The following is a 19,945-nucleotide window of genomic DNA, read 5'->3' on the forward strand; positions in this document are numbered from 1 at the left end:
TTTGTTGTTCCCACGTTGAAAGCATAAAACTCTCCAACATGGTTTTCCGATTCGGAGCCGAGAAAGGTTACAAGATGAACGAACCTCTAAAGAAAGAGAGCCGTGTCTCTAGACCTTTATCCTTAGAGAAGAGTGGAGTGGAACAACTTGAAGTTATACCTTTTGAGGCCAGGATAAAGGGTAAAAAAAGACAAACAAAGTTCTTTTTTGTGCCTTTCCAGTCAGAACAATGACACTACTTTTCTGGTAGTAGTGTGTGCATATGTGTGTCACAGTTCTGCTTTTTTTTTTACCGAGTTATTTTCTACACAGCTATATGTACAAGTGACCCTGTTACCATGGTCACTGCAAGACTGTGCATCACTGACACTTACCTGCCAAATAGTATTTATCCAATAAGGCCTTAAACGGGTCGTTCATTAAGTCCATTAAGGACATTTTTAACTTGGGCAGGTGCTCTTTCTTTCACTCGAGATTTAAACGATGATCTTTGTGTGTCCTCACCGAATGCGAATTTCTCCCCCACCTCTCCTTTATCTGAAGACGCTTTACGCTTTGTAAGGAATTATAAAAGCATAACAGATATGCAGGATCTTTTCATGGAAAAATTGAGGAAGAAATGAAGTACTTTTAGGTACTACTCAGGTCCAGATACTGTGTTCCGGTGAGATTATGGAGCGGTTCTACCTGAATCCCAGCAGGAACGTAAACACAAATTTAGGGTGAAGGATGTGATGTAATACTCTCTCATCTCGCGACGACAGTTCCATTTTCTTCCATATCATAGTTGAGGAATCATCTTACCCTTGCTCGTGTGGAGCTGAGTTATTTTTGTACAACATATTTTTCTGACTGGTTGCCACATCCGTCAAACCGTTCGGCCTTCATGTGGAGTTTGCATGTTCTACTCGGGCTTGCGTGGATTTTCTCCTGGTGCTCTGATTTCCTCTCACAGCTTTTGCCTGTGATAAGTGCAGCGATAAAGACGTCTGCTGGCTTTATTTCCGCCTATGTGTGTGGCAAGCAAAGAGCTAAGAGAGGCGCAGAATCCACCAATCCTAAGGGGCATTTCTTTCAAGATTTTCCACACTGACTGCACGATCACCAACTGGTTTGGGCGTCTGCCTCACAGTTCTGAGGACCGGAGTTCATATCCCGGCCCCGCCTGTGTGGAGTTTGTGTGTTCTTCCCGTGCCTGCGTGGGTTTTCTCCGGGCACTCCGGTTTCCACCCACATCCCAAAAACATGCATTCATCGGAGACTAAATTGCCCCTCGGCGTGATTGTGAGTTCGAACGGTTGTTTGTTTCTATGTGCCCTGCGATTGGCTGCCAGCCAGTTCAAGGTGTATGCCCCACTTGCCCAAAGATAGCAGTGATAGGCTCCAGCACTCCCGGTACCCATGTGAGGATAAGCAGCTCAGAGAATGGCTGGATGGGTTTTCTGCACCAATTGCTGTCAGTCATCTGTTGTGTGATAGCAGAACTGGTCCTGCTGGTATTCTTAGCGCCCGTTCCCGAGACGCAGACTGGTTTTTCTTACTTTTACTTTTTACTCACGCTTGCCACACCCACATGCTTGTGATTTCCCAATCCTTGCGAACAGTTGGAACAGGATAGAGATATGCAGACTCGCGTTTTCCTTATTCATTGGCTTTTATGATTACTTTCTGCTTTTCCTTTTGGGTTGTCCCGTTAACCCTTTCCAGGCAGGCCTTGCAAATTTGCAACAGGTTTAGTATCATCGAAATTTTTAAGTCCAGAGTATCATTTTCTGAAAGTATCAGATTTTTCTCTCTGCAAAATTTTATTTGGTCCAGAGAGGGTTAAGGGTCTCCACAGCATCGCCATCATCCTCCCCTCTTAAGATCAGTTTCCCTAATGTCTTCTCTCACTACAATCAACTTTTTCTTCGGGCTTCCTCAAGATCTCCTGGCTGGCGGCTCCATCCTCATTTTATCCTTCTACCAATGCACTCAGCATCCGAACCCCTGGATGTGGCCAAACCCAACCGAGGTCTGCTCTCACTAACTTTGTCTCCAAAGCATCTAACCTTGTCCATCCCTTCAACGCGCTCATTTCTAATCTTATCTAACCTGATGACTCCTACAGAGAAACATCAACATCTACACTTCTGCCAACTCCTTCCTGGTGTCTCTTCAGCGCCTCTGTCTCAAATTCGTACATCATCTTCGCATCATCGTACACGAAATCCGAAGAATATTGAGGGGAAAATTGAGACCGTAGGGCGCTGACACCACAAGTGCGTTTTTACGACAATCAATGAAGATCAACTATGCAACGTCAACACCTTCAGGCAACGTGTACAATGCCGCTTTCTACTCTTTTTGTAGCTTAAAGGTCAGCCCAAATCACACACTTGAGTTGGATCAGTCCGCTTTAGAGGCCGCTCAATCCATTCACTCGTCACAACTGATGTAGTTCGTTTGGTTCTGAAACATTGTAGCTGGCTGGCAATGAACTGGTCCACGTAGGGCTGGCTCTCGACACCGCATGCCAAGCCAACTCCGGCGCTACTAAAGCCCCGCCACCGTCTCTCGTTTGAGGGCCGCTTAATTTCTCTTCTTGCCTTTTGTTTTTGGCCAGACAGACATCTCCATGGCAACGAGCAGAGTGGCAGGTTTCACCGCACTCCGCTCTGAAAGGGGACCGGCGCGTGTATTTCACGAGGAATGCGCGGTGGCAGCGTTTGCCGTTTGTCTTGACATAGTGCGGTCTATTAATATTGAAATACATTGTGCGATGGACCGGTAGAACACAGCGGGCCGGAGCAAAGAGCCGGGTTTCAAATTCCTGTGCTTTCCGTCATTATCTCACAGGCCATCTCGTTCCCGAAAGCCCCTCGTGAATAGGCCGAATTAACAGCAGCCGTTGACAACTGAAAAGATTGTTGCGAGTCAGCCGCTTTAATGCCCCCGACAGCGTTTTTTGTTTGAATGGATGGAGACCGACCTGTGACGCCTCGTAAGCCAACCACACCTGCCCCAGCAACAACCCCCCACCCCCACCCCCTCCTCTTGACTCTGTGTCCCTCTTTGTTTAAAAAATCACGCCTTACTAAACATCATATCGCAGTGGTTTTCTTCCATTGTTCAGACGCTCTCCACCAGTTAAATCCAAACTTGAAACTGAAGCACCGTCGATCGGTTTTCTATAGCGCTTGTTCTGACAAAGAGGTCCCGGGTGAACTGGAGCCAATCCCAGTTGACTTTGGGCGAGAGTTGCGGTCGCCGGCCAATCACAGCCCTTCACATTCGTACCTACGGATAGTTCAGAAGATTCTATGAACCTCACATGCTTGTTTTTGGAACGTGGGAGGAAGCCAGAGTACATGGAGAAAACGCACATCGGCACGGTGAGAACGGCCAAACTTCACGGTGGAAGGCCGAATCCCTCAAGGCTCCTTTGAAAGAAGAAGAACCAAACGTCAACATCAGGTGTCATCCCTATAAACATTCTAAAATAGATATTGTAATGAAAAATACATCTAACATTATTCACTTCAATGTCTACACGAAAAAACAAATGTGAGCGGAGAGGGCGTCATCCATGGGCAAAGTTGCAGAAGTGTCATTCTGCGATATCCAAGTGTCCGCCGTATTGGCTGCATCTTCTGTCCGTGACGTCACACTGGGACATTCGCCAATGAAAACACGCCGTGCACCCGAACTATGGGACACAAACGCGCCCCTTCTGACACGGAAGCTCTTTTCGAAAAGGGGAACACCGCACAACCGAGTGAAGTTACCGGGGCAAGATGACACGATTGTTTCGAGCCGTAGTCACATGATGACATTTTTCACAACGAACCGGGTCTCTTGCAAACTTATGAAGCGTAAATCCACTCTCCTGAGTGTTCAAGCAATGTCCAGGAATGGAACGAGCCGGCATTTTGGCTAAGACGAAGGAACAACGAGCGACCTTCCCGTTGGTAAAACTAATGGGAACAAATGCGTCCACTTGGGGGCGCCGCTGTCCTTTACGTCACTTCCTGCTTCTTCTCGAAAACAAATCCCACGAAAGGATGGGAGTTACAAAAAGCTGTATAACGTCAAAATCATGTTTTGTGGTGGAAAAAACGCATGGGCCCATTTTGGCTGACGTTTTTTCATCGATAACATACTAAAAAAATCATCCATTTCGTGACACTTGACCTTTAAGAAACGAACAATAATTTGCGGTGTTCCGCCAGATATCATTCGAAATGGATCAAATCATGATTGTTCATCTTATTTGGTAAGCCACTAAAATCTAGGGTCTTTATTTCCAGGCTATGTCTAATAATTTCAGCCCAGTTGCCGATGTAGTAGATATTTCATATTTAATTAGGTTGTTTTGTGTTTATTTTGAGGGGACAAAGCGAATTGGGTCAAAGCTACATTTTGAAAGAAGAGATTTATTTTGGCGCCATGTTCTACGTTTGTCCGATGTTGTCTCACCGCCTCTTTGGGGACGTGATTAGTGTGACCATTCAGTCGGCTAAGCAAAGAAGCGCTGCCGGCCGGGTCCGCATATTTTCCCCAGCGTTGTGCTTGTCGCACCGCTTGCCTCCAAATGATCTTCTTATCTCTCCGTGCTGCGCTATTGTCTCCCCGTGTGCTTCTCGTCACTGTTATTGTCGCCAGTGCTCGCCCATATTTCCTTCTCTTTCTCCCTCTCCGACTTCTCTCTTTTGATTCGCACCATTAACGCCTAAATACGTTTAGGACGCTTGTGCTTGTTTTTTTTCAAAGAAGGTTAGAATCGGCGACAGATAAAGAAAAGCATCGGCGGCAGTTCTTGACAAAGTCTGGTGTGCCGAATACTTTTTCAGTTGTGTTGTAAATGGACCCGGACTGAAATAACTCAAAATCAGTCACCTGATATGCAAGAGCTGAATGTCATAATATGTAAACATTTTAAATTGTCATAACAGTTTTTACAGCACTCCGAGTTTCACTGGATTGTAATAAACTGAATATAAACAGTATCAAGACAATAATGTTATGTTGACTAGCATTTATTTCCGTCTTTGTGACATCGTCAGGTTAACCTTTATCTATGTTTGGATTTACCACTGTAAGAGGATCCACGTAGCAAATAGGTTGTGAAGTCAAATGTTTCTGCTCCTCTATTGTGATGCAATGTCCACATACTCCATGTGCAGTTGCCCACTTGATAGCACATTTGGCATTCAAACGCAACTCTCAGTATTCTCCTCTTATGTACAGGAGTGGCTCGGTTCTCGGCCGCTATCTGTTCCAGAAGGCTGGTCGAGAAGTCAAATGTTCGAAATCCGAAGCGTGTTTTCCCATTACAATGAATGGAAAAAGAAATAATACGTTCCAAGCTTAAACAATAGTTTTTTTTTTCGCTTTTCCTGAGAATAAACTGCATAGTAGAAATACATGTATAGTTTAAATACTTTATACAATCTATATATGTAATATGTATATATATAATATATTTATTTATTTCTTAAAATGTATGGTTTAGTAGGCTGGGAGGGGTTAGAGGTAGGGTTAATGGAACAAACGAAAAAAACAATGCAAAACAATCAACTGTTTCAAATGTCTTTGGTGGGGGTGACTCGTCCCTTTTTAACAAAGATCGCATCTGTATGTACTGTCAACATGGCACAAAAAACGACAAATGAAAATTTTTTTCATAGTCACAATTGCTGGTCCGCGTCTTGCTACGGCGTTCATTTTGTTTTGACAAACAGCAGAGTTGAGAAAAGACGATTTTTTTTTTTTTTAAATAACATAAGTGTGATCTGCATTTTCCAATATTTCTCATCTCTTTATTGACATATGCTTGGCTAAATATGGTAAAAGTGTATCAATTAACATTTGAGGGTGATTCCCCTCTCAAAGTACTCTGTATAAGTTTGGGATGTCCTAAAAATGTATGCACGCTTTGAATGAATAATAATAAATTACATTTCATTTTTGAAATGTAAAAGAGTTCATGTACAATTTATAATTGTGGTGTTTTGTTTTCTAAGAAAAAGCTTCAAAACCGGCTGAAACTTGCAGTCACGTTTTTGCATAATTATCTTTAAAATTTTTTTAGAAAAGCCGTGATTGTCACGTGAAAATCTAAGAAACGAACTTTAGCCACTTGGTAAGTTTTTACTTATCAAATCAGTTGTTTTATTGTAAGAATATTTTTGCAGTATTAACCGTGAATGATGTTTTCTAACAAAAAAAATCTAAATAGCGGTACATTAGTTGAATACAGAATTCATGGCGAGAACAATAATCACTGCTTGAAATCTGTTGTTTCCGGAGGGCTCGGTTTTGGTCCACTCCCAGGCCGACGTGCCTCTCGTATTTAATGTGCCGCATAAGGACACCTCCGAAATACGCGAAGCGTCTTTTCTCGCCAAACTCCCCCGCGGTCACCAGCGAGCTGCAGCGGCACGCCGATCAGTGTCCCGCATCAACGCCCGCCACGGGGAATCGGCTGGGATTTGATAAGAACATATGTTCTCGTGCGAGGACAGAGGGTGGCGACACCTCCCGAAGGAATCCGTCATCCTGTCGGTGCGTTCCAAATCTTCAGTCAAGACAAACAAGTCCAAGCTTTCATCTCATTGTTGATATCGGCGGATTTATGTACTGATCACAGCAAATTGAAATAACTAAGAGCAGTATTTTAGCCAATATATTTTAATATGCTGCCGGGAATTGAAGACCGCTTCCATGTCACTTTTGGGCCTAGCTCGAATATTAATAGGCTTGCTGCATGATGCAGTGCAGTAATCAACTTCTTCTTTTCCTTTCGGATTGTCCTGACTTGGGGTCGCCGCAGCGTGTCATCTTTTTCCATCCTCATGTCTTCCCCTCACAACATCCATCAACCTTTTCTTTGGTCTTCCTCTCTCTCGCTCTTTTACCTGCCAGCTCCATCCTCAGACTCTCTCGCCTCTGAACGTGTCCAAACCATCGAAGTCTGCTCTCTTGAATCTTGTCTCCAAAAAATCCAACTTTGGCTGTCTCTCCAGTAAGCTCATTTCTAATCCTAACCAGTCTGCTCACTCCGAGCGAGAACTTCGGCATATTCATTTCTGCTACCTCCAGTTTCTCCAGACGTGCCCGCGTTTGTTAAAAAGGCTTTGGGACCGCCGGTGTTAAGCCGCGAGCTGTGTTTTCAAGTCCTATTAATGTACGCCAACACTTAGCCAGTCAAAGGACACGTCATCCCTCCAGATTTAAATCGGCATCAAACGTGCGGCGGCGAATTCACGATGCCAAAGTTGAACATTTCGGATCTCTGGGCAGACTGTAATGCATGTCATTTGCAAATATTTCTACCCAGAGGAGCATGATTGTATGAACTCAATCATCAGATCCACATTGGGATTAGGATGCATAGTAAGTCATGGATTTTGCTAAATGACACGTGCATCTTCCTCTCTAACACCCACAGTCTTCATGTCCTCCCTCACAACATCAATCAATCTTTTTTTTGGTCTTCCTCTGGCTCTCTTCCCTGGTAGCTCCGTCCTTACCATTCTCCTACCACCTTCCTCACTCTCTCGCCTCTGGACGTGTCCAAACCATCTAACCTCGTCTCCAAAACCTCCAATTTTGGCTGTCCCTCTCATGAGCTCGTTTCTTATCCTATCCAACCTTCTCACTCATAGCGAGAACCTCAGCGTCTTCATTTCTGCCACCTCCAGTTCTGTTTCCTGTTGTTTCTAATCTATACATCATGGCCGGCCTCACCACTGTTTTATAAACTTTGCCCTTCATATCTCAGCCGAGACTCTTCTGTCACATAGAACACCAGCAGACACCTTCCGCCAACTGTTCCACCCCCCTTGGGCCCGTTTCTTCACTTCTTTACCACACTCTCTATTGTTGACCCCAAGTATTTGAAGTCATCCACCCTCGCTATCTCTTCTCCCCCTAGCCTCACTCTTCCCCCTCCACTTTTCTCATTCACGCACGTATATTCTGTTTGACTTCGGCTAATCTTCATTCCTCTCCTTTCCAGTGCGTGGCTCCGTCTTTCTAATTGTGCCTCCGCCTGCTCCCTGCTTTCACTGCAGATCACAATCACACCTGCGAACATCATGGTCCAAGGGGATTCCAGTCTAACCTCATCTGTCAGCCTATCCATGGCTACTGCAAACAGGAAGGGGCTCGGTGTGGATCCCTAATGCAGTCCCACCTCCACCTTAAATTCTTCTGTCACACAAACGGCACACCTCACCGCTGTTCTGCTGTCCTCATGCATGTCCTGCACTATTCTAACATATTTCTCCGCCACACCAGACTTGCGCATTCAGTACCACAGTTCCTCTCTTGGTACTCTTGTCATAGACTTTCTCTCGGTCTACAAAGACACAGCATTTCTTCTCAATCATTATCTCTAGTTAGAGTGCTGTGAAAAAAGTATGGGCCCGCTAACTATTTGGGTTTCTTCCAATGCAAGGGGATCTGCTTCGCCCGCTCCTTGGCCACGGTAACACTTGAGTCTTCTCTCCATACCCGGGCGCTAGCTGCTTCACATTAGAACCTTTGAGAATCCAGCATACTCACACCACTGACTTATCTATTTACACGTATGACTCATCTCTGAAACTGCTTCAGCCGAGAAGACACTTTCAATATATGCTTCCAACACCTAAAGATTGAAATATCTCAGAAAAGAAGTGACCTTAATCAAAAGTGACACATGGCGTGACACCAACCGGGGTGCGCGCCAGCAAGGTTGGGTCTTTTCGCCTGCGACTTGAGTCTGCGGCGTGATCCACGTCTGTCATATCCGCTCGGTCGGCACGGAAGATGTCCTGGAACGGTCGTGGAAAATCAACTCTGGATCAGTCTGAAACAAATTCTTGATCTCAATCCTGCTTGGGTTGTGTTGTGTGCGTGTGTGTGTTGTAGAAAGCCAAAGAAAAGGTAAAATCTTAGTTAACAGTTAATCCCTTGAAGGGATGAAATGATGAGCAACTGTGATAACATTTTGCATACTTGGTATGAGTATTTTCAAAGGAGTATTTTTGTGTATTTTTTTTTTTTTTGCGTAAGTTTAGTTTTTTGTTCAGTTTTGATTTTTTTTTCTTTCACATTTGTTCATCTAACATTTAGTTTTTTGAACTGATCTGTGCATTTTGTAATTTTCAGCTACTATTTACATATTTTGTTGTCCAATTTATTTTTCATTTTTCAACTGAAGTCAGGCGGTGTAGAAAATGGAAGGATGGATCTGATATTCTTTTGTATTTTTTTTTTCAATTTAAAGAATTTGTGCTTTGTTGTTTTTATCCCATTATTTAGTATCTTTCAATTGCATTCATCTGTTTGTTTTGCAAATATCTGTGTATTCTTTACATTATTTTTCAGCTTCTATTTGCTCATTTTTTTCACCAATATTTTTACATTTTTCATCTGATGTACTTTTGTACATTTAAGTTTATATTTTTCATCTGTGTATTTTTCCAATATTGCATTTTTATTTTGTGCTTTATTTTTAGCTACTGTGAATTTTTCTTTAATATTAGTACTTAATGGATTTTCAGAAATTTTTCTTTTTTTTTTCCAAACTGCATATTTTTGTCCAGAATTTTGTATGGTTATCTTATAGGGTTTTTTTTGTGTTTGTCAAATATTTTTGTACTTTAACCCTTTCATTTTGAGCTAATATTTATTTTTGTCCATAATTAGCGTGCAAGTGTTTTTTTTTTTTTTCTTTTCTCGCACCGCTCATCGTGTTCTGCGATCCAAAACGCTCACGTTTCCTTTGCAGTTCTTTGAAGAAGTCTGAAACGAGCGTCAGAATGTCGGTCGAATACCGAGTTGCACGACATGCACGGGGTTAATTTTAATCATCTGCCTTCCTGTGCGTTTCCAGGGACCCAGCTCGCTGGAGGACCTGAACAACACGCAGCAGCCCAGAGGCCGCAACAGTTTTGTCCAGGAACACTTCCAGGCCCAGTACAGGTGAGACCGCTTGAAGAAATTTTGTCTTTATATCCAATTGCATCATTTTGTGGGGTGGGGGGGGTTAGGGTTAGGGCCCAAAAATGAAGTCAAGCTTCTGCTGCCCCCTATTGGAGCTGAAGCCACATAGCCTTGCGCGCCGCACAAAAAGATGAACAGAAATGGACGTGAAATCGCAACATACAAATACTTGTTTTGATGGACGGCTTTTTGTTTAGTCCGCAGCGCCCGTGAGTTGGCGCTTTAACCGTCGGATGTACTGCCACTGATTAGCTGCCGCGGCGTCACAGCTAACTAGCTTATCGCTCGACCGCGAGACTCGCAATATTGGACCGCAGATAAAGATGTCTCTTCACCCCTCCGCTTGACGGAGAGGGTTTTCTATCTATCTATCGCTTTGTTTTGCTTCTCGCTCACCGCTTGTGCAAAAATTTTCTCGGAGTCTTTTGTGTGTCACAGTGAGAATAACGCGGGCTTTTGTAAATTGGAGAAAATGAGGCCACATCTGGCCCATTTACATAATTCAACTCCAAAGCTGTTCTTCTGACAGACAATGTAATGTTCCCATAAAGCTATCAGTGAATGAAAAATGAATAAAAAGATCAAGAATAATGGACAAATGACTCTGGGGTGGGGGGGGTTCTGTTGCTAGGGAAACTGCTCCGTTAGCCCCTTCGCTAGGCTCACTGTGCTATTTTCTTTGCTAGACCAGCTAGTCGTCAACTGTACAGCTGGATTGTCTGTCCGACTTTTGAATTTTGTTCGATTAATAGCTTAGCTTAATAGCCGCAGATCAAAAGAACTAGATCAGTCGATAATGCCACCCCATTAACTTTCACGCCGTCCCGCAACTGAAAACGACGAAATCCCACAACAAATCCTGTTACTGTTACTGTCTTGCCGTCCAAAGTTCTGACTGCTGTGATCGTCGGTCGTTGGTGGAATGAGGAAGGAGGACGATCTGTTGTTCGTGTTTGTAACAACGGCGCAGTTTCATTTGCTGGGTTTTGTTTGGCGCGTTTGTCGACCTGCAACTGTCACTCACGGGCTTCCTTGTTAAATTGGCCTCGTCCTGCTTCCCCGTTCCTTTCATATCTTTCATGGATGCTCCACAGAGAGAGTCGGCGGAGTTCTCTGATCTGAATAAATGTTTGCGATTAGGGCCCGCGCTGTCTTGCGCATTGGGCTGCCGACGCGGGGAGACGGCGCTCGCTCGCGTCGGCCGCGCCGCTGCGCTGGCGTTCGAGTGCGTCTTTGTCGGGGTCTCGCTCCTCCTCCGTGTCTGTCAGGCTGACTTTGTGGCGTCTATTTTTAATGGCCTGTTGTCTCCGAGATGCCATCTCGCTCTAAACAAGTTTGCGTAACACGTATGATGGACGCGCTTGTACACGGTGCTGTGAAAAAAAAGTATTTGCCGCCTTCTCAAATTTTTGTGCTTTTTGCGTAGTTTCCCCACTTTAAGATGATCAAACAAAAGTAAATATCAGAGAAGTTTAACTCAGTTGAAGTTAAAATGCTTTTTTTTTTAATAAGAATTTCATTTATTCAGGAAAGTAAATACTGTATTCAGTTACCTAACCATATGTGGGAAAATGTAATTGCGGCTAATAACAGATTTTGGTTAATTTTCACTGATTACACCCAAGCGTGATTGCCCTCAATCAATAAATCACTCAAACAGAATCTGTCTCGACAAAATCATGTTGGACAAAAGACTTTAAAAAGCTGCAACAAAATGGCACAATCTAAAGAAATTCCAGGACTGTGAAGAAATAAAGTATTTGGCACCCGCCAGTCTGGAAAGGGTTACAAAAGCCATTTGAAGAAGTTTACGGCCGGGATAGGCTCCAGCGCTCCCCCGCGACCCTCGTGAGGATAAGTGGCAAAGAAAATGGATGGATAGGGTTTCAGCGAACCATAGGGAGAGCCATTATCCATCCTCATGTGGACAAGATAAGGGACAGTGGTGAACCTGCCCAGTAGTGGCCGGCCTACAAAGATGACCCCAAGAGAACAGCATCAACTTGTCCAGGAAGCCACGAAGGAACTCGTGACAACATTCGAAAGAAATTCAGACCTTCCTTTCCTCAATTTAGGTTCACGACACAGCATGAAGGAAGAGACTGGGCACAAAAAAGGTAGAGTTCCCAGGCGAAAACCACTACCGACCAAAGAATATAAAGTCTCGTTGAACTTTTGCAAAAAAAAAAAAAAACATCTGAAAAATTCTTCAGACTTTTGGGAGAATGTTGATCGATCAGAATGTGTGTGTGTGTGTGTGTGTGTGTGTGTGTGGGTGGGGGGGCTTGGGGGGCCGCATTTGTATTTGGAGATGTGACCACATACATCCGCCACAGTAATTGACTACATTTAATCCAGCAGGTACAGAATCCAATCTGAATGGACGATGGCTGTTTCGGTGGGGAATATGGTTATCGTAATTTCCGGCCTATAAGACGCGACTTTTTTCACACGCTTGTACCCTGCGATTTATGCGGTGATGCGGCTAATGTAAGCGGAAAAGGTAAGAATGACACCGGTGGAATATATGTGCAGAGGAAGTGATTTTTGTTAGCTTGTGTGTTATTACCTGATTTTTACCAGTACATTTTTTTTTTTTAACCAGCCCTGTTAATGCGGCGGCGCTAGCGTTAGCGCTAACCTTTCTGTGTACCATCTTTCTTTGTAAATGCCTCGTGTCTCAATGTGAGTTTCAATGTGGGCCAATACCAAATGGTGTTTCCTTTCCAAAATGTACTTGGTGAGGCTTATAACCAAGTGCGCTCTGTAAATTAGCCAGTGTCGATTTTGTCCAAGCGCCGTTCGTTTACGGTCTGGACGTGAACGGCTCCTCCTCTGGAGTCTCCAGTGATACCACAAAAGGTCACCAGATTTGCTGCTTGTGTTTTTTTTTTTTTTTTTTTTTTTTGAAAAATTGTCAAAGTAGCTGTTTGGAACGTTCCAGAGGTTGAACAGGTTATTAGGAAACGGGTGTCAGGATTTGGCATAAAAGGAGCAACCCCGAAAGGCTCAAGGGCTCCCAAGCGAGGATGGGGCGAGGTTCATTCATCACTTTGTGAATCTGGGAACTTGAATATTGTGCTACATCTGTCTTCATATTTATATTATTCTGATTCATTATATAATCCATGTATAATTCGAAATCGTCCAATTAGATTGGAGTCTGCAGGATTTTCAAATTAGCACCTAGTCTTGATCGATTTGAATTTGAGTTGTAATGATCTCAGTTTGTAATGAACCCGCAGTGATGAATTCAGTAAATCGACCATCACTGTGGCTCTTTTTTAATCAAACCCGGACGATGTCAGTCTTGAGGTCTGCGCGTTCGCTTCCCGTGGCTGGAAAGAGCTTCAGCGGCGCTCTTGATGTCCGTTTTCTCCGTCTTTATTACGCGTTCCTCTTTGCGCTCGCTTTTGTCAACTGGGCTGTCCTGTACCTGACCTTGTGTTGATATTTAATGCTTCCCCCGCCGTTTTTTTTTTTTTTTTGTGTCTTTGTGATACAACCGATCATCTATCCCCGTTTTTGTTTCGTGCATAAAACGTGAACGCCCCCCCCCCTCCCCTTTTTATTTGTTTTTGGGGGTGTTGCTTAACTGCGTATGCAGATGGCCTAATTCACGACTTTTCATCCACACTGTGCCGCGTGCAAATTAGCAGACTTTGAACTCGTGTCGTCCACTGACGCCATACTTAAGAGGATTTTGTGTTTGCGCTGATATTTCGTATCTCTCGGTCCATCAGACCAACACTGTGCGTGCGAGTGATTTCCCCCTAATGGCCACTTCGACGCAAGATTTAAAGGAGCCTCGTGACAGGAGAGTCGAATGGACTTAAAAAGTGTAACATAGGACGGTGATAGCAAAATGGTGTTGTGGAAAATGAGAAATTTTGAAATGTAAGATTTCCTCAAATAGTGGTCGTCCCTCTTAACAGGTGACGTCTGGGTGAGGTAACCACCGATGACAAAGAAATGCCTTTTGTTGTGTTTGTTTTCATGTTTATTAGAGTTCCCCTGCAAAGATCTCCCCAGAAATGGTCAGCGTACGGTACTTAATTTTTTTTTTTTTTTTTTGCGGCTTTTACGCAGCTATATATATATATATATATACAGTGAGGCAAATGGAATTATCAGATTAAAATCTGAACTCAAAGTCAAATTTTTGCTCACTTTTTGTTTTTCTCCTCTTCTCCCCAGGTCATCTCTGACTTGCCCTCATTGCCTTAAGCAGAGCAACACCTTCGACCCCTTTTTATGTATTTCCCTGCCCATTCCTCTGCGACAAACCAGGTAATGTACAAGAAAAAAATACCCACACAATTCCACATTTCGTGTATGTTTCAAACATCCATGCATCCATGTTATTAGCTGCTTATCCTCACAAGGGTCGCGGGGAGTGCTGGAGCCTATCCCAGCTGTCATCGGGCAGGAGGCGGGGTACACCCTGAACTGGTTGCCAGCCATTCGCAGGGCACGTCGAAACAAACAGCCGCACTCAGAATCACACCTAGGGGCAATTTTAGAGTGTCCAATTAATGTTGCATGTTTTGGGGATGTGGGAGGAAACCGGAGTACCCGGAGGAAACCCACACAGGAACGGGGAGAACATGTAAACTCCACACAGGCGGGTCCGGGATTGAACCCGGGACCTCAGAACTGTGAGGCCAAAGCTTTCCAGCTGATCCACCAATACCGCCTGTTTCAAAAATTTCTAAGTAAAAAAATCAAACACTCAGACCATTCATCCTAACCATTTGTGTGATGATGCTGATAATGCAGATGCTCGATGGCTCAAAATGTTGAATTCTCTGGACCCTCGTTCACTTTTAAATAAAGGATATTCTGCAACAGGAAACAATCTGAGTGGTGTACCCCATGGCCCAGTACCAAGGCCGGATCTATTCAGCAAGGTGTTAAGTGACAATTCTGATTTCATTTCCTCTTAATGGCACAATTCGGGTATGCGTCATCATAGTAGTAAGTAAGTTTCTTTCGGCTTGTCCCGTTAAGGGTCGCCACAGCGTAACATCTCCAATGTATGCTCATATTTGTTTGGCACAGTTTTTTTTTTTTTTTTTTACACCGGATGCCCTTCCTGACTCAACCCCTCTCGGCGTCATCATAGTAGTGCGAATAGAAAAGAAAGCATGCAGTCGGATATCTTTATATCAGAATAAGATATCTTGTTAAATGGGGCTCAGAAATGCATAAATATGTTAAGGTGAGTTACACCCCGTCCAAAAAACTGAATTTTATACACCCTTTAGTGATGTATAACACCTGGATCTGCTCAAACAAGACCAACATATTCATAAGTACCTCATGTAAATCTAAATAACAGTGAGCACACAGCTACTGCAAAATGGAAAATGTGATGCTTTGGAAGTGTGGCCATCATTGAATACCCAAATTTATTGGCAAAGTAGACGTTACCCTCATAAAAATGAATGGAGGAAAGAGTTATGTTTAATTTTCAAATCCTGTAGTTGTGTACATACGACTTAAATTACGTTGATGATTAAAGAGTCATTCTCAGTTCCTTTGAATGGGCAATTTAGATGCTTTCAGCTGACCTGACGAATAAAACTTGACAAAACTTTCTCTATTTACGCGGAATAAACGTCCTTGTTTCGCATTTCGTCCCGACAGACCACACTTGGGCCGGGGACTGACAGACAGAAAGCCCTGCTTACTTTTGACAGCATTTTCAGTATACAAAACACATCAGCCGGGGTGATTCCATGCTCCTCCTGCAGCGGGATTTAAGCAGAAGGCGTGCTGAGTCTGAGGTCTCGGAAGACCCAGCATGAGCCGGCTAGCAGCAAGAAACCCGATGCCTGTGCACTGCAGATAATAACAATATTAATAATACAATTCAAAGAAAATATCCTGAACCAAACTGCGATACTTGATGCAAATAGGGGCTTGTAATATCCCGGAAACTAAATCATTTCCAAATGTTCGCCCATCCATTTTCTGAGCCGCTTATCCTCACAAGGGTGGCGGGAGTGCTGGAGCCCATCCCAGCTGTCACGGGGTACAAATGGAAAAAAATATTAATCCAAATGTATAGAGGAGGAAATAGTTTGCTGTAAAAATAGCTGCATGCGAGTCTGGGAAATACGTGAATCTAAACGTTCAAGGGAAATTCAGGAACGCACAACTGCTGTGATGAATTCCAGTATTCGCTCCCTCTCGCGCTAAAGCGACATAAGGTGTTCAAAGATGACCTCTCTCTATTTCCTGTTGCTCTCGTCAGTCACCTTGCACTCTCCCGCCGTTTCATTTCTCACTGCTGTCTCATCCGGCAGCATCCTCCATTATTAAAACGACAACACATACGCTCACACGTTCTACAGTTGAACTGTGAAGCGATGTGAGAATAATCCAATTAGATATGAAGTCACACTCGGACAAATTAGATTATCCGTCCCGGTGAAATTGGATTTCCTACAACGGCACCACAAATCAACTATTCCCCCCCTAAAAAGGTGTTATTACACATCAAAACAAATTAAAATGTACAAGGGTGCACATCTCCCTAATACTCTGGAATTTTTTCTTTTGTCTGATTCAGTCTGATTCGACTCAGAATGCGAATCATATTCATTTCTGGACAGTGCTTGCAAATACACCATCTTACTCTAATAGAAGGTACATTGTAGTGTTTTGTTTCCTGTTTTTGTATATTCTCTGTATTTTATACGACTCTGTTGTCACATGTGAAGACAGTGACAAGGCACAAAATAAGCATGAAAAGAGTCGAAGATTCAAAAACGCTTAACTTGAATTGCTGTTATTCAGTACAATACGATTTGCAGTATTTGCAGAAAAACAATTGTAAAGAAAGAATTTTGAGAGGGGGTGGGGGGGGGAAACGTCTTTTTGCACAAACCACATACCGATAATGTCCCGAACCGTGGACCAAAAACAAAGTTATGAAGTTATGAATCTGAGAATCAAAGAGCAGCTGAATTAAAGTGGAAAATCATCGCATGTTGTGAACGAGGTGTATAACCCTCCGTAGTGTAGAGAGGGTGTTTTATAATTGTATTTTCTTTTTAAAACGACAATTAGCTAGCTAGCTCCGGGGAGCGGCGGGGCGGTGAGCGAGCCCCCCGAGCCCCGGCGCCGGAGCTCGCTCGTCAGACTCCGCGAACAACCATCCCATATTTCCCAGCCACAGGTTCAAATCTGTATGGAAGTATTCCTCCGTCTTCCCGATCGACCCATACTGCTATTTCTTCACCAGATGAAGTTAAATCCGAGAAATCAGCCCTGGGCATAATGTTGCCCCACGTAATCGAGCGTTCGGTCCGGCACGTGATACGTCACATCCGCGCACGTGCGTCATGTGACTTGCCAAAATGGCGGCGCCCCTGAAAATTCACAATTGTCGATAAAAATCTTCTGAAAACATCATTAAATGAGAGGGGATTAACATCACATTGTCAAAATAGAGTACATATTACATGACCTATTGGATGCATTGTTGATCCAAACCAGCGGAATTTCCCTTTAAATATCCTCCATAATGTTTGTTTAATTGTATTTTTTTTTTTTTAGCCTGACGGTACTAATTTATTCCACCTGGGTGGGCAGCCCCTCACCGAATTGCGCCACAATCCAGTTTGACTTCATGCGTAACGTAGAGTGAAAATGAACGCCTCGATGCTTCTGTTTGCAGGCCAATGTGTGTGACGTTGGTGTTCAGCACCAAGAGTCAGCGGTATCTGCGAGTCGGGCTCGCCGTGCCTCTCTTTGGTTCGCTCTCCAGCTTGAGAGTCATGGTAGCAGAGGAGGGAGGCATCTCTCCAGACCAGGTCGGCCTTTATTTGCTATTTCATTTGCATGAACAAAGGCTCAGTGGTACCCAACTTTTGAACGTTGAACTGAACGTTCTTTCCGGCCCTTCAGCACTGGTACAGGTAGAATTAACTTTATCTTATTAAGATTTTTAATACGCAAAGCAAAGCAAATTTGTTTGTATAGCGCATTTCCTGCACGAGGTAACTCAATGCGCGATTAAAAGCATTGAAAACAAAGAGATAAAACATTTAAAACGGGATAAAAAAACAATGAAAAACAAAATATTTTAAGAATAGACAATTAAAACCGCATACAGTGCAAGTAATATGATCAAAAAGTGGATATATTCTAAAAAGCATGAGAAAAAAAGAAGAGTTTTCAAGCTGGATTTCAAAACATTCCCACTTGGGGCTGACCTCACCTCTGTTGTGTGCGGCATCATAGCTAAATTCTGCTTCGCCATGTTTGCTTTGGACTCTGCGCTCCACTATTTGACCCGAGTCAGACAATCCCAGACCTCTACTGGGTTTGTATTCCGTCTGCACTTCTTTCACGTATTCAGGACCTAAATCATTTCGTGATTTATAGACCAGTTAGCAGAACTTTAAAATCTATTCTAAAGGTGACTGGAAGCCAGTGGAAGGACTTTAGGACTGGAGTTCTACGCTCTGACCGCTTTGTTCTGGTCAGAGCGCGAGCTGCAGCATTGTGAATGAGCTGCAGCTGTTTAATGCTCTTTTCAGAGTCCAATTAGAAAACCATTACAATAGTCAAATCTACTTGAGATAAAAGCATGGATGAGCTTTTCGTGGTCTGCTTGACACATGCAAGACTTGACTCTAGATATGTTTTTCAGATGGTAGAAGGCAGTTTTTATGATCGATTTGATGATTGTTGAAAGTCAGGTCGGAATCAACACCAAGGTTTCGGACTCGGTCTTTGGTTTTTAAAGACACAGAGTCCGGGTGTTTACGAACACCAATTCTCTTTTCTTTATTGCCCGAAACAATTGTCTCAGTTTTGTTGTGATTCGGTTGAAGAAAATTTTTGCCTCATCCAGTTATTTGGTGCAAATGAAGAGGTGAAGAATTACAACGTGAGTTGGTGTTAATGTGCGATCCATCCAGGTCATCCTGGCCGAGTTGTACCCCACGGGTTTCCAGCGTTCCTTCTCAGACGACGATGACCTGACAGCCATCGCCGATAGCGACGTCATCTACGCCTTCCAAGCGCCGCCTCTGCACGGTCGTGGGGGCTCTGCGCCACACTCAGGTACCCGTGGCGTCGGGTTATGCCTCATCATCATCATCATCATCATCATCATGTCGAGCCCAGATTCCTCCCCATCGTCCAAATGCGCTCCCACAGATGCTTTCAGATTCGCGAAGCGCCACGTAGCCGCGCGTGTGCGCGGTCCCGCCTTGCCCATTTGTGCATCGAGCTTTTTCGTTAAGCGCGAGCGCCGCGGCCCCCCTCGGAGCGCCTGAATGTCTCAACACCACCTGCTGCGTCACGTGACATCATCCAAAACCGTTTTTATTTTCAGCACGTCGTCTGAATGGACTCGGATGAAAACAACCGGAGGTATAATTTGTATGTGTGGCGGGGGGGGGCAATGGATGCCAGGTACTCTCTTTGGTTGAGTAGCTGTCCCCTGGCCTTTAAATGAAAAATAACATGTAAACATCTATAACGTATAACGACAATAACATCTGACATCTAAAAAAAATGTTAGCAAGTACAGCAGCATCTGTCAGCTGGGCGGGATGCTGAAATTAATTTGCTCATAAGCAGTCAAAGGCTTACAATATTGGCTTGAGGATTCATTTTATGTCGCACGTACTTCAAAATATGTCAATAAAATGGCAGCCGTGTAATTTTATAGCTGTCGTTTTGAGAGGTTTTCCCCATTCTTCTGATGAAAACGATCAGATGACGACGCACCTGGCCGGCGACAAAACGATCACGATTTGTAAATTGTGCGTTTACGTCCTCATTTCGGGTGGCGAAAAGCGGAACGGCTCGCTTATACTTTTGTATTAAAAACGGAGGACAAGATTTTATTGCAGCTGTGATGGTGATGTGATGATCACAGGAAAAAAAAAAAAAGAACTGGAAGAAGCCGGCTTCCTTTCCTCTGCCTTTCCTCTTTCTTCACAGT

General features: G+C 43.8%; 1 protein-coding gene across 1 annotated transcript in view; it reads left to right on the plus strand.

The window, feature by feature from the left end:
• usp43a (ubiquitin specific peptidase 43a) overlaps positions 1–19,945 on the plus strand; it is a 90,419-nt gene that overhangs the window by 24,809 nt on the left and 45,665 nt on the right. Inside the window, exons 3-6 of the mRNA XM_061829273.1 lie at positions 9,866–9,954; positions 14,173–14,265; positions 17,663–17,798; positions 18,912–19,056. Coding sequence (XP_061685257.1) covers positions 9,866–9,954; positions 14,173–14,265; positions 17,663–17,798; positions 18,912–19,056 — 463 coding nt within the window. The remainder of the gene's footprint in view (positions 1–9,865; positions 9,955–14,172; positions 14,266–17,662; positions 17,799–18,911; positions 19,057–19,945) is intronic.

The sequence above is a fragment of the Syngnathoides biaculeatus genome, chromosome 9 (genome assembly GCF_019802595.1).
Source record: "Syngnathoides biaculeatus isolate LvHL_M chromosome 9, ASM1980259v1, whole genome shotgun sequence".
NCBI classification, from domain to species: Eukaryota; Metazoa; Chordata; class Actinopteri; order Syngnathiformes; family Syngnathidae; genus Syngnathoides; species Syngnathoides biaculeatus.